Below are 13,809 nucleotides of genomic sequence, written 5' to 3'. Positions count from 1 at the left end.
TGAGCTCTGACATCTTCTGTGGGAGAGAATGTTTTGCCAAACGCCGTAAGAACATTCTTATTTTACCTGGGACCGGAGTTTTCCACAATTATTTTCATGAAGCCGAGTCATGATCCGTAATGTAAGATCGCGAAAGGCCATCCAGCCAAGCCCCTCTCCTCATCTTAGTATCTATCATCATTCTATACGCGGATCTCACAGTAAACATCCCACTTTTCTCAAAGTTCCAAGCCCAACAGTCGGCGATGCCTATTGTGCAAAGAGGTATGCCAACGATAGCAGGGATATCAGTTGGCAAGCACAATTCCTCAAGTCTCACACAACCCATGGTAGCAGATGTATGATCAATAAGATGTGACACAAGTTTGGAAGGGTTACCAACTCTGCACACATAAGGTCTATCATAGCATCCCTAGGTATCCAGTTGTCCAACCAAATGTTAGTCATCTCCCCGTTACCTATTCTTCTTATAAGACCTTGTTCCGGTATGTCTCGACCTTCAATTATTGGCCTCCAGATTTGGCTTGGGTGACTTCCTAGTTGGGCATTGAGAATTGAACCATTAGGCACTGAGTGATTCAGGAATTGACAACAAAAAAGGTTTGATTGTCACGTCAAAAATCTTAGGAAAGATTTGTAGTCGAGTGAAAAGAAAACGATGGTATGGCCCACGAGGCCACGATCAGGGATCAGGGTTCAGGGTTCGTAACAAAAAGGAACCGCCCCAGGCTCAGGGGATCTGGCGGCCGCCAAACGCACCGCAGCGGCACGCCATCCTACAGTTTTCGCTCAATGGAACCCAGTCTGGTAGCAGAGGCGCGCGCCGCCCACCCGGACGGCGGGCGCGTCACGGCGGCGGCGGTGGTCGGCTGCATCTGCCTCGACCACGTCGCGTGCGCCGAGTGCGATCGCATCCTCGGCATCCCATTCCTCGCGATCGACGCACGGCCCCCGTCCCCATGGCGCGCGTCGACGCCGGGCTCGGCCTCAGGCTCAGGCTCGCCGCCCGTCCCCATGGCGCGCATCGGCGTCGGGCTCAGGCTCGGGATCGGGCCGCGCACAGGCGGAGACGGGGCCGGGGCCGAGCAGTTCGACGCGTCCATCTCCGGCATGGCAGAGCAGCTCGGCCTCGCGCCCGCCGTCGGGGATCGGGCCGAGGAGGTGTTCAGGAAGATGGAGGAGGCGAGGGCGTGGCCGCGCGGCCCGGGCTGCCGCTGGGGCAAGGGCCGGTCCCGCCGGGACATGAGCAGGCTCTACGCGGCCTGCCTCTCCATCGCGTGCCGCAACGAGGGCTCGCCGCGGTCCCTGAGGGAGCTGGCCATGGCCACGGACGACGGCAGCGCGGCGGCGAGGAAGGAGATCGGCAAGCTGATCGCGCACATCAGGAAGCGCCTGGGCGAGGAGGAAGCCTGGCAGGCGGCGGGCGTCGGCGTGGTCCCCGTCTCCGGCTGCCTGCGCCGCCTCGGGCCGCTGCTGGGGCTGGGGGACCGGGAGGCGGCGGCGGCGTTGGAGGCCACGCGGAGGCTGGAGGAGGGCGCCCTCGACCTGCGGCACAACGCGGAGGCCGTCGCGGCGGCCGTCGTCTGCATGGCCCTGGAGCGCGCCGGCGCAAGGAGGCACATCAGGGACGTGGCGACGGCCACCGGCATCCCCTATCTCGGCGTCGACATCGTGTGCAGGAAGCTGCGCCCCCACGCCGCGCTGCTCTTCGACTGACGCACGCGCCGCCATGGTTTCGTCAGTGCTCTCTCCTGGCAATCTGGCAATCTGGTAATACTATGTACTGTATGATCCCGTAGTGTCTGAAAGCTATTGAGTGCTACTACTTGCTTGATTATTACGCACTACTACGCCGATTAGTAATAGATTTAGATCACTAAAATAGTGTTCTAAACGCTCTTACATTAGTTTACGGAAGGAGTATTATTTAAGTCGAAACTCGTCGTGTAGAGAGATAATTTGCAAATTATCAGTTAGCTAAACTCGTCTACATGCATCTTTTGACTCGTTTCCTGTTGTTTTCTGCGCTTGATTTGGAAAAAGAAAAACCACCAGCTAAATACTGCCGGTAAACGCTCTTATATTTCTTTATAAAATGAGTACAAAATTACACCCGTGATACATTCACTCGCTGATATCGGTGCTCCTCCAATCTCTTAAATTGCAAATGTGACCGGCTTAGTTCCTAGTGTCAAGTTGTACTCGGTACTACTATATCTCAAGAAGGAAAAGAATTCAACACATGGCGTCCTTCTCATCAAGCAGCCAAAGGAAAGGACCAGAAAGTCTTTCTTTATTTTTCCTCCTTTTTTTCTTTTCTTATTGTTCTTATTACCATGGAAGGCTAAACAGTTGGGTTCTTGCAACTTGCAAGCATGCATGTTCTGGTATAAGCAAAAAAAAAAAAAAAAAAAAAAAAAAACCAGCAGCAGCACATGGTTCCTGCAAACGCATGCTATTGCGAGAAGGTTTTTCTTCTTCCCACTAAACTTGCAGCTTCCTTTTTTTTTGCGTCGAACTTGCAGCTTCCTGGAAGCTTCCCACTAAACATGCGTACGCGCAGACCCAGCATGACGCAGCTCCTGTTGAATTCTAACACAATTAATTTGTCATTGTTTCAACAAATCTAAGACAATTAATTTGGAACGGGGCGGTACTACCCTCGCAAAAACAAAACAAAAACGTGTAATTCATTTGTGTACCTCCTCCCAACCCCACAACTATTCACTTGTCTAACTGTATTCCCCTTTCATTTTAGTCATGTGTACATATTCTGAGGATTGATATTTGGTCAGTCGATTTTGTTGGCAGTTGATTCCTACTTTGAGATTTGTGCTCCCTTTTTTTTCATGGTGTTTTTTTTTTGTTGGGCTGATTTTTTGACGGACCACTGGTTTGGGCCAGTCAGTTCCTTGATGGACTGAAGCCCGTTACCCGTGCGGCACAGCCCTCCCCTATCTCCATTTGTTTTTTTTTATTTTTCTGTTTTTATGTGTTTTTGCTTTTGGTTTTTGTTTTTCCTTATTAATTATTTTTTATCTTAGTATTTTTGGTATTTGGATGAGTGTAAATATACACATAAATATTATAAAATATATGCAAAGATTGCACAATTATATAATTATTCTTTGCATGCTACAAAGAAGTACACTTTCAGCACAGAGTTGTATGCAAGTTTTTTTGTTTACTTATTGTATTTTTTATTAAAAGGTAATGCCAATGCAACTAATTGATTTTTCTTATAAAACTTCATTTTTTGATATATATTTTTAGTTACCTAAAACCTTTAAAGTGCACACGCACTATTTCGTAGAAACGGGCGGCCGGCTTACATGTGTGTCTTTTTTGTCAGTGGATATATTTGTTAGCATTAAATACGTGTCTGGGAAACAGATTCACGCACATTTATTTTAGCCTCTTAAATTTTTATAAAGTCATATCTTTTAAACCACACGTCGGAATTTTGATCCGTTTTCACCGTTGGATTCATCGCGACGAGATTTTCGAAACTAGATCCCGCATGGATATGTTTCGATGAAAAAAAATTGATGCCAATTTTGATGCTATATGATGCAACTAAAGTACTACATTGTGCAACTTTAGTACTACATGATGCAACTTTTTTTAAACCAACTTTGAAGCTACATGATCTAACTTCATATAAGGTTGCAACCTACCAACCATAACAACTTAATGTGCAACTAGTCTACTACTACCCCGACCAACTATCTAGTAGTGGATTGCAAACCTTGTCCCTACTTTGGGCCTCCTTCGACCCGTCCATCGCCGAGCTCCGCACCATGGCTATTGTCCTCCTCCGCAAACTCCCCTCTCCGACGACATCCTCCGACTCTGGCCCCTCCTCTTCCCCGAGAGCCTGACTGCGCTCAAGTCCAACCTCCTCAACGCATTCGACAGTGCCGCAACAGACCTGACGGAGCTTGATGTAATCAGGGGTGTCTTATATTTAGCTACTTTGTGCTCAGTTGGCTTGTTATATAGTCTAGTTGCACATATATTGATGTTTAATTGGCTTATAATGTAGTCTAGTTGCACACATATTGATGTTTAGTTGGCTTGTAATGTAGTCTAGTTGCACACACATTGATGTTTAGTTGACAGGAAGACTAGTTGCACACACATATGCTCAGTTGGCTTGTAATTTAGTCTAGTTGCACACACATTGATATTTAGTTGGCTTTTAATGTAGTCTACTTGCACACACATTGATGTTTAGTTGGCAGAAGGACTAGTTGCACACACATATGCTCAGTTGGCTTGTTATATAGTCTAGTTGCACATATATTGATATTTGGTTGGCTTATAATGTAGTCTAGTTGCACACATATTGATGTTTAGTTGGCTTGTAATGTAGTCTACTTGCACACACATTGATATTTAGTTGACAGGAAGACTAGTTGCACACACATATGCTCAGTTGGCTTGTAATTTAGTCTAGTTGCACACACATCGATATTTAGTTGGCTTTTAATGTAGTCTAGTTGCACACACATTGATGTTTAGTTGACAGAAGGACTAGTTGCACACACATATGCTCAGTTGGCTTGTAATTTAGTCTAGTTGCACACATACTGATGTTTAGTTGGCAGGACACTAGTTGCACAAACATATGCGCAATTGACGTGGCAATGTAGTCTAGTTGCACACACATTGATATTTAGTTGGCAGGATTATTGACACACACGTATGCTCAGTTGACGCGGCAATGTAGTCTAGTTGCACACACATTGATGTTTAGTTGGCAGAAGGACTATTGGCATACACATATACTCAGTTGGCGCGGCATGTAGTCTAGTTGTACATATATTGATGTTTAGTTTGCAGGAAGATTAGTTCGTCAAAACATCCCCACGTGGGATCTACTTTTGAAGAGCACGTCGCGAGGGCTTCAACGGTGAAAACGTATCTGAATTTCGACACACGGATTGAAAGTTATGCCTTTTTAAAATTTTAAAATCATAAAATAAATGCAAACAAACACATACACATGCATATGCATGCACAGAAGAACATACATATGTTGGCATTTAATATGTAACAAAAAAGGAACTACTAGATGACTATTCTAATTAAAAGGGGAGACAAAAAATTACCTAAAATGACGGGCCGCTTGCTAAGCATCCCAGGCGGACATGCGCCCGCTAGATGCGTCCTTTTAGTTATTATTTTTATTTTCTTCCTTCTTTAAGGATGAATCCGTTTTAGATAAGTTAATCCTACTTACTGATCCTCGCAAAAAAAAAAGGTTAATCCTACTGATATTCAGAGTCAAGCTAGGTATGAAGGACGTAAACGCCTTGCCGTACCTTGTTTTCAAAGACGTTAGCAGTATTCCGACCAATGTTTGTACTTCAGTGTAAAATAAAATGTACGTACTTAGCAAATGAAGATAATAAAAATCATTTTCAATCCTTCTTCACAAGTTTTTAAACCCTTCGTTTATATATTTTTCTTGTGACAAGGACTCTCCTTTTTCTTTGCGGTTGATAATTGTATACTCAAATAGCAGCAACGCTACGGTCTGAATTACAAAGATCAAGTACCTCCGACAAGTCAGAGTTCAACCACACTGCAGTTCTAGTTTCCGTCCTAGCAAATTTAGCCAAGAAGTCAGTAACAGCGTTTTGGCCACGAGCAACATGTGTAACATAAGTTCTACGAAGACTCAATTGATGCTTGATTTCCCGCACTAAAGAGGCAAAAATTTACTGTTTTTGGACGAAGTATATATACTGTTGAAATTTGCATGCAAGCTTAATCCCATGTGGAATCTAGACCAGCTGGGTGCATTGATATGTTTTAATTGTGGTACTGTTATATTGGTCTAATACATACCATCTATTTGAAACCGATATTTTTCTTGGTAGGCTGACCATGACCCAGAGTTGGAGGCCATCAGGCAGAGGCGAATGCAAGAGCTAATGGGACAGCGTGGTGGTGCGGTAAGTTACTTAAGTGCATGGTGAAAGTTGAATCTGTACTGAAAAAAAGTGCATTTTCTTGATTGACTGACTGGAATGTAATGATTAACTTCATAATTATAGGCAAGCCCACAAAATGCAGGGCAACAAAAGGCTCAGGAAGATGCAAAGCTGTATGGTCTTATTATCCACCATATTCCCATGATTATCTTATCCTCCATCTTACGCTATGTCATGTGAAGCTTTAGGAGACACTGAGCTGACTTTGTATCTCAAACTCAACCAGGGAAGCTGAGGAACGCCGGCAGATGATGCTTGCTCAGATACTGTCTTCTGAAGCTAGAGAAAGAAGTAAGTTCCCTGTTAATGCCATTTCTGTTGTGTATGATGGTTGTTTTTTTATTTACAGCCAAATAATTCGAGCCAGAGTACTTGCTTTTCTTAACAACTGAGAGGTTCAATTACTTAACAGTCTACCACTAAGCAATATGGAAAACGTTTAGGTGTTTCAGAAAATTTCCTGCGGTTCTTCAAGTAGTTTTCTTTTAGGGAGTAAATATTCTAATTAGAGATGACGCCAGGCTGGGAAATAACCATGAGTCTGCTTTGAAGTGGCATAATTTAAGCGGAAAATGTAATTTAATACATCTGTACTCTGTAAAATTGGCAGTCTCCCGCATAGCTTTGGTCAAGCCTGATAAAGCAAGAGGAGTGGAGGATGTTCTGCTGAGAGCTGCACAAACTGGTGGAATATCTGAAAAGGTAATACCATAATAGATATGTGCCATTTCTCTCGTATGTCAACATATTTGGTAGAACTTGCTTGTAACAACATTGCATTTGCTTGTCTGCAGGTGTCTGAAGAAAGGCTTATCTCACTTCTGGAGCAAATCAACACCCACACAAGCAAACAAACCAAAGTGACGGTGCGTACATCAGTACTTGTTGTGCCTTGTATCAATTCTTAACATAAGACATATAGTTGCATAAAGAGAGTTCATTACATTCAAGAAAATCTACTTTGCTTGCACAGTAGTGGGTTTAGGCTTAAGCTTCATTAGAATTCCATATCGTGTGAGGTGCAAAGTTCTCTTCATCTGAAAACTATCCAACTAAAACGCAGTCAGCTTTATCCCCCTTTGCCGTCCATGCTAACTCTAGTATGTTCAACAGATTCAGAGGCGTCGCTTTGACGACGATGACTAGTTGGTAAGCTTGATGTACTAGCGAATGGGTGCAGCGGCGTCTGTTGCTTGATTCAACAACCGTCAAAACCTGACAAACTATTTGATTGGTCTTGGGTTGTATATGATCTGGATATTATTTGGTGGGGTTTTTCATTGATAACTGTTGGATGCGTCACTTCTACCCCTGAAACTCTTTGCGAAACCTTTGAGTTGTTGTGGTCGATTTATCAAGTTCTATCAGATAATGTTAGTCTGTATGAGTTCCTCCGGTGCAATGTGATGTCTGTCTCAGCTTGCTCCTGAGTTATTCATGTGCAATGTGATGTCTGCCTCAGCTTGCTCCTAAGTTCTTCATGTCCAACGTGATGTCTGCGACTCAGTGATTACACGGCCCTCCCTACTACGCCTGTGCAATGTGATGCCTACTTCGGCTTGCTACTACACTAAGTGGATTGCATGATTTTCCGTCAGTGACAACGTGAGATATCGTTGATGTAGTTTTCCGACTGCATCACTCCTGTTTATGCGTATGTATCCACATGCCCTATATTGGCCTTGTAGTGTTTAATTGAAGGTATGATGTAAGGAAAATAAGTGCAATCCAAGAATAACAGAACAGACAGGTAAAGCAAAATATTCTGTATCGGGTTTTTCATGTGCATTTCACCCCGACGTCCTTCGTGCCGCAGCAGCTTGGAACCAGATTTGAATCCAAGCACACTCTAGTTGCAAACTGCCCAAGGTTTTGGTATCCGGGGAATTTGAAACCAAAAACACTGATTGCAATGCTAGCACAATTCTTGCGATATGATAACATCGTCAGAACGCACGCCAGCATCTAACTATAGAGCACCGCCGGAGCCTGGAAATTAAGCACAGCCGATTGAACAAGACTGGGTTCTGCGCCTAATGCAGAAGCAGAACCTACCGGTGTAGGATCAGGAATCTGGAAACACAAATTACATTGCTACGATATATGAAATCACAGACATGGCATGGACTAGCTCAAGAACCTACTGGTAAAATCAACTCCCTGATGCATAATTATTTCTCAATCTCGGTTTGCACCACTGAATTCAGTTCTTACAACTACCAAATTCCAAGAAATTCAGTAGCAGCACTGGTTGCAGATAACCAGAGTTCAGCAACCAAAATACAAATGGCCAGACAAGATCACTAATACAGATATAGGACCACAACTTCAGTTCTAGATAGATTTCAGTTTGCCAAAGCAGCAACTTCAGCTCTTACAACCAACGGGCCAACAAAGCGTTGGCAATCACCCAGCACAGGTACTACTACCACCACCACTACTTGCAGATAGATAGATAAGCAGAGTCAAGAGTACAGATGCAGATGCAGAAACCAACTGCACGCCGTCAGTCTAGGAGGATGTGAACTTGGTGACGGCCTTGGTGCCCTCGGAGACGGCGTGCTTGGCGAGCTCCCCGGGGAGGACGAGGCGGACGGAGGTCTGGATCTCCCTGGAGGTGATGGTGGGCTTCTTGTTGTAGCGGGCGAGCTTGGCCGACTCCCCGGCGAGCTTCTCGAAGATGTCGTTGATGAAGGAGTTCATGATGGACATGGCCTTGGAGGAGATGCCGATGTCGGGGTGCACCTGCTTCAGCACCTTGAAGATGTAGATCTTGTACGTCTCCACGCCCTTCTTGGCCTTGCTGCCCTTCTTCCTGCCCCGGGTCTTGGCCTCGCCGCCGGCCTCCTTGGACGCCGTCTTGCCCGCCGGCAGCCGCTTCTCGGCCTTGGGCTTCTTCCCCGCGGGGGTCTTCTCCGCCGCCTTCTCCACCTTGTTCTCGGCCGCCGGCTTCTTGTCTGCCTTGGGGGCCATGGCTGCCGCTTCGGGTGGGGTTGGGAGCTTCGGTGGTGGGTTGTGTGAGTTTGCTGGAGGGGAAAGGTGGGGACTGAGATGGTGTGGGGAATGGAGCGGGGTGGGTGCTGGGTTTTATAGGGGAGGAGAGGTGGGCGCTGATTGGTGGAGGGGTGAGTGCCTCGGATCAATGACGTGGACACACTCCCCAACTGCAAAGCGACCATTCTTCCTAGAACCAGATCATGCCCTCTGGATGGGCCGGGCTTGACAAAGCCCGAAGCAAGAATCCCAAACCCGTATCCGGCCTGAACAGTACACTTCTTATTTTTGCCTAAAAAAGTACACTTCCTATTTAAAGTATTATTACTTTCAGTTTATTTAAATATAGTACAATACCGATTCTTAAATTAAATCAATTATTTAAAACTCATTCGGCCTTTGTTCGGGCTTCGGACGAAAAAGTCGAGCCCATGCCTAGACCGGATGTCGAGCTTTCGGGTCAGGCTCGTCGGGTCGGGCTGCTCATGAATAGGCCTACTGAAAACGGACCGGATGCAAATTGAATAGTGTTCTTCCACGTGGGTGCCGGTCCGCAAGGTCTACAACAATTCTTGAACCTTTGGTCTGTCGTCAGGAACATACAACTAAATAGTGCTATTCCGGATGTTTTCTCATGGAGGTGGAGTTCGACTGGACAATACTCGGCGCAATCTACCTACAAAATGCTATGCTAGGGCATGATTCCTTTGCCCACTGCTCACTATATTTGAAAAAGCTTGGTGCCGCTTAAATGCAAAATCTTCATTTGACTTGCTATTCAATACCGAGTTTGGACCTCCGACCATCGATTCCGGCATGGGCTACAAAATGCTACCTCCAATTGCTTCACTTGCTGCCAGGAAGAGGATACTCTCGATCACATACTTATGCAATGTGTTTATACACGACAGGCGTGGCAAGCATATTTCACTGCTTTAGTTGTCCATGTCGGCATCCCCAAAGCGGAGGACAACCTGGAGGAGTGGTGGCATCGTGCGGGCCAAGCTTTGCTGAAACCAATCAGAAAGAGTTTTGATTCACTAGTTATTCTTATCGCTTGGAGCTTGTGGAAGCAAAGAAAGAGCGAGGATGTTTGGAAATGTGACGCAGCAACATAATATCCCTCAATTCGTAAACCACATTCTTGATGAGGTTCGGGCTTGGAGATCGGCAGGAGCTAGGTGTTTTTTGAAATCTTTATGAGACAGTAGCCTATAATATTCTAGTGGGTGCGGATGATTGCGGGTAGCTTAGCTTGTTTTGCTTCCGACATTTCTTGTAACATATTCTCTGCATTCTATAAAATTATGGTACGTAATTTATGAACTCTTGAAAAATAGTCTTCTTCCCATTAACGTTTTCATAAAAATAGATACAAATGCGAATATGAATGTTATATGATACAAATACGGAGCAGGTGCTACTTGAATATGGACATATATCGGATGTTTGCTCGATTCGGAACGGATACGCATAATAGCAACATATTTGTTAAAGAGAATAAGTTATTAGCTACGTGACACGAAATAATGAACTTGCGACATACAAAATAAGTCAATGAAAGACGGGTTTATAATAAATACCACTATAATGCATAATAATTTCTAGTTCATCAGTCGTCGGTTTAAGCGTGGCTTCAGCTCTCTTCAATAGAGCCGTTTTTCGGTCTTCCAGCCGTTTTTGTCAGTGTTCAAGTTTTGTTTAAACTGTTCAATATTCTTTAAAGCAACCTTCAGTTCTAATTTGGCCTTGGATGTCTCAGATTGTTGAGTTTTAATGTTGGCCTTCAGATCATTGAGATGCGAGTCCTTCTCAGTCAATTCAGCCTCTGATATAAGCAAACATGGAAAGATATTATGAGTATGATTAGTGTTGAAGTCACAAGCACAATACAAGTATTATCCTTGGCACTTGGGGGCTAATGCATATTGCTTTTTTAAGACAAATTTTTAAAGTCCCAAGCACAATACAAGTATTATCCTTGGCACTTGAGGGCTAATGCCTATTGCTCTTTTGAAATATGAATTTATCTGATGACTTGGGTGAAATGATCCGATTTGTCAAGATTATTGAAATGTTGAGTTATCAATAATGTAAGTCCCGTTTTAACTTGACAAGTTTAAATCGGCCCTTAGGGACTACACATGCAAAGTTGAATCCTGATATTTAAAGTCTCGGCTTAACATGATGATTAAACCGGCCCTTGGGGCTACTAGTGAGGAAGTTCTTTTACTTTGCGACAATTTGAAAAGTCTACAGAATGTTCAATCCTATCATACTCTAAAAACATTGCATTTGCTGGTCTGTAGGTGTCTGAAGAAAGGCTTATCTCACTTCTGAAGCAAATCAACACCCACACAGGCAAACAAACCAAAATGCCAGTAGAGTCACTGCACATAAGGAAATTTACTTTGCTTCCAGTAGTGGGTTTAGGCTAGCTTCATTAAAACCCGATATGATCTGAGGTGCAAAGTTCTCTGCATTTGTGATTCTTACAGTGCAACAAATGGCTAGGCATCTACAAAATATCCACCAAAAGTGCAGTCAGCTTTATCCCCCTTTGCCTTTCATGCTAACTCTAGTATGTTTAACAGAATCAGAAGCGTCACAACGTCCTTGGCGACAATGACTAGTTGGTAAGCTTGCTGTGCGAGCAAGGACGGGGCGTCGACCCGTTGGCTGGGCAGCTGAGGTTGCTGCCAGCCCACCCGAGTTCGAGTCCCGGTGACACGCGGTGCTCACGGCTTTTCTCTGCTATAAAGAAAAGCCAACAAGGATTAGCCCTTGGGTTGGTCTCATATTTTTTTTAAGCTTGCTGTGCGAGCGAATGGGTGCAGCGGCGTTTGGTGCTTGATTCAACAATTACCAAAACCTGACAAACTATTTGATTGGTCTTAGGTTGTATATGATCTGTATATTATTCGGGGGGTTTATTGATAAGAGTTCATGTGTAGCTTCTACCCCTGAAACTCTCTGCAACACCATCCAATTGTTGTGGCCGATTTATCAAAGCCTGTCATCAGATAATTGTATTAATATGTACGAGTTCTTCTTGTGATGTCTGCCACCCAGTGGTTTACATGATTCTCCCTACTACACCCTGTCTGTCCAGTTCCTTCATCTGCATCCCTCGCTTGTATTTGGACTTCTTAATCGAAGCTTAAGGAGTAGATATGAACAAGACTAGGCTCTGGACCTAATGCAGAAATAGAACATAATGGAGGATCAAGAATCTGCAAACAGACTTGCATTGTTACGAAATGAAAGCACAAACTTGCCAGAGGTTGGTTAAGAAATGCATCACTATTTCTGAATCTCGGTTTGCACCACAGAATTCAGTTCTTACTACCAACGAGGCGACAGCAAGCATTCAGCGTTTCCCATGAAATTCAGCAAAAGTACTACTTGAAACAGTAACATTCAGATAGATTAGCAACTTCAGTTCTGACAACCAACTAGCCAACGAAGCGTTGGCACACATACGACCACTCCTACCACTACTTGCAGATACATAAGCAGAGTCAGCGACTAACAGCAGCCAACTACATCTGTCACAACAAGCGGCGCGTCGTCAGTCTAGGAGGATGTGAACTTGGTGACGGCCTTGGTGCCCTCGGAGACGGCGTGCTTGGCGAGCTCGCCGGGGAGGACGAGGCGGACGGAGGTCTGGATCTCCCTAGAGGTGATGGTGGGCTTCTTGTTGTACCTCGCGAGCTTGGCCGACTCGCCGGCGAGCTTCTCGAAGATGTCGTTGATGAAGGAGTTCATGATGGACATGGCCTTGGAGGAGATGCCGATGTCGGGGTGCACCTGCTTCAGCACCTTGAAGATGTAGATCTTGTACGTCTCCACGCCCTTCTTCGCCTTGCTGCCCTTCTTCCTGCCCCGGGTCTTCCCCTCGCCGCCGGCCTCCTTGGACGCCGTCTTGCCTGCCGGCAGCCGCTTCTCGGCCTTGGGCTTCTTCCCCGCGGGGGTCTTCTCCGCCGCCTTCTCCACCTTGTTCTCGGCCGCCGGCTTCTTGTCTGCCTTTGGGGCCATGGCTGCCGCTGGAGCTTCTCGGAGGTGAGAGTGAGGGAGAGGTGTTTCGCTCGGAGGTGGGGAATTGCAGATGTGAAATGAGGCTGGGGGCGGCGAGATTATATGGTGGGGAGGAGGTGCGCCCTGATTGGTGGAGAGGCCGGTGCCACGGATCGATACGGTGAAGTGATATCGACCGTTCGATGCTGCTCGGGATGGACGGGCCGGATGCGCTAAGGCGCGGATCGATGACGTGGGCGAAATGGTGGGCAGCTGGAAATTCTCCGTGGCTGGCGGGAATTCTGTGGTTCTCCGGGTACTGCACTTGGGTCCTTGATCACTATCGGATCGTAGGCCATCAGCCATGTGTGTGCTTGTACATCTTGGCCTGGAGTCGATGCAGGCCAAGCGTGATACTTTTTTGAAAGGAAAAATACCGTCTACTCGTTCATTGTAAATAAAGGGCTTATTAATGTTGGTATTTATATTGTACGTTTTCCTTTTGCGGGATATATTGTACGTTCATAGAGATATTAACATTCTGGAAGGATTGAGAACAGTAAGCTCACAAAAGAAGAGAGGCAGCTCCGAAATGAATGGCCCCCGCGTCGTCCGCGTGAGCAACTCGGGCAGCGACTCGGATCCCTTTTTACCGGAGGTTTCCCGTGCGCCTCCCCTTGCCGCCGTCGGGCTCACCCGTGTGGCTAAGGGCGGTGGTAGGGTTCCATTCTCGTGCCGATGTGGACGGCGTTCGGCGAGGTGCGTATGGCTGCTTGGATGTTTGTGAAGGTGGAAG

The 13,809-nt window shown here is 45.7% G+C and overlaps 2 protein-coding genes across 2 annotated transcripts; one reads left to right on the top strand and one right to left on the bottom strand.

Annotated features, from left to right (window-relative positions):
• The first annotated feature begins 5,856 nt into the window (after nt 1-5,856).
• On the top strand, nt 5,857-7,389 carry LOC123065791 (DNA-binding protein DDB_G0278111). The gene is made up of 6 exons (XM_044489009.1): nt 5,857-5,963; nt 6,066-6,115; nt 6,229-6,293; nt 6,613-6,704; nt 6,797-6,868; nt 7,116-7,389. Exons 1-6 carry the CDS (start codon nt 5,931-5,933, stop codon nt 7,146-7,148), a joined length of 345 nt encoding a protein of 114 aa, XP_044344944.1. The 5' UTR covers nt 5,857-5,930; the 3' UTR covers nt 7,149-7,389.
• A 928-nt stretch (nt 7,390-8,317) lies between these two features.
• Nucleotides 8,318-13,120, bottom strand: LOC123065802 (histone H2B.2-like). The gene is made up of 3 exons (XM_044489017.1): nt 12,589-13,120; nt 12,096; nt 8,318-8,897 (listed from the first exon to the last, which is right to left on the bottom strand). The coding sequence occupies exons 1-3, from the start codon at nt 13,032-13,034 to the stop codon at nt 8,514-8,516; spliced, it is 831 nt and encodes a 276-aa protein (XP_044344952.1). The 5' UTR covers nt 13,035-13,120; the 3' UTR covers nt 8,318-8,513.
• Between the last annotated feature and the right edge of the window lie 689 nt (nt 13,121-13,809).

Source organism: Triticum aestivum, chromosome 1A (genome assembly GCF_018294505.1).
Source record: "Triticum aestivum cultivar Chinese Spring chromosome 1A, IWGSC CS RefSeq v2.1, whole genome shotgun sequence".
NCBI classification, from domain to species: Eukaryota; Viridiplantae; Streptophyta; class Magnoliopsida; order Poales; family Poaceae; genus Triticum; species Triticum aestivum.
Note: the sequence above shows the minus strand (reverse complement) of the source record. Positions and strands in the feature narration are given on the sequence as shown.

Bases quoted from the DNA above. Each gene is read 5' to 3' on its own strand.
- LOC123065791 (XM_044489009.1), top strand. From the start codon at position 5,931: ATGCAAGAGCTAATGGGACAGCGTGGTGGTGCG. The intron at 6,705-6,796 runs GTAATACCATAA...GCTTGTCTGCAG, and splicing joins CTGGTGGAATATCTGAAAAG to GTGTCTGAAGAAAGGCTTAT. The intron at 6,869-7,115 runs GTGCGTACATCA...TATGTTCAACAG, and splicing joins GCAAACAAACCAAAGTGACG to ATTCAGAGGCGTCGCTTTGA.
- LOC123065802 (XM_044489017.1), bottom strand. From the start codon at position 13,034: ATGGCCCCAAAGGCAGACAAGAAGCCGGCGGCCGAGAACAAGGTGGAG.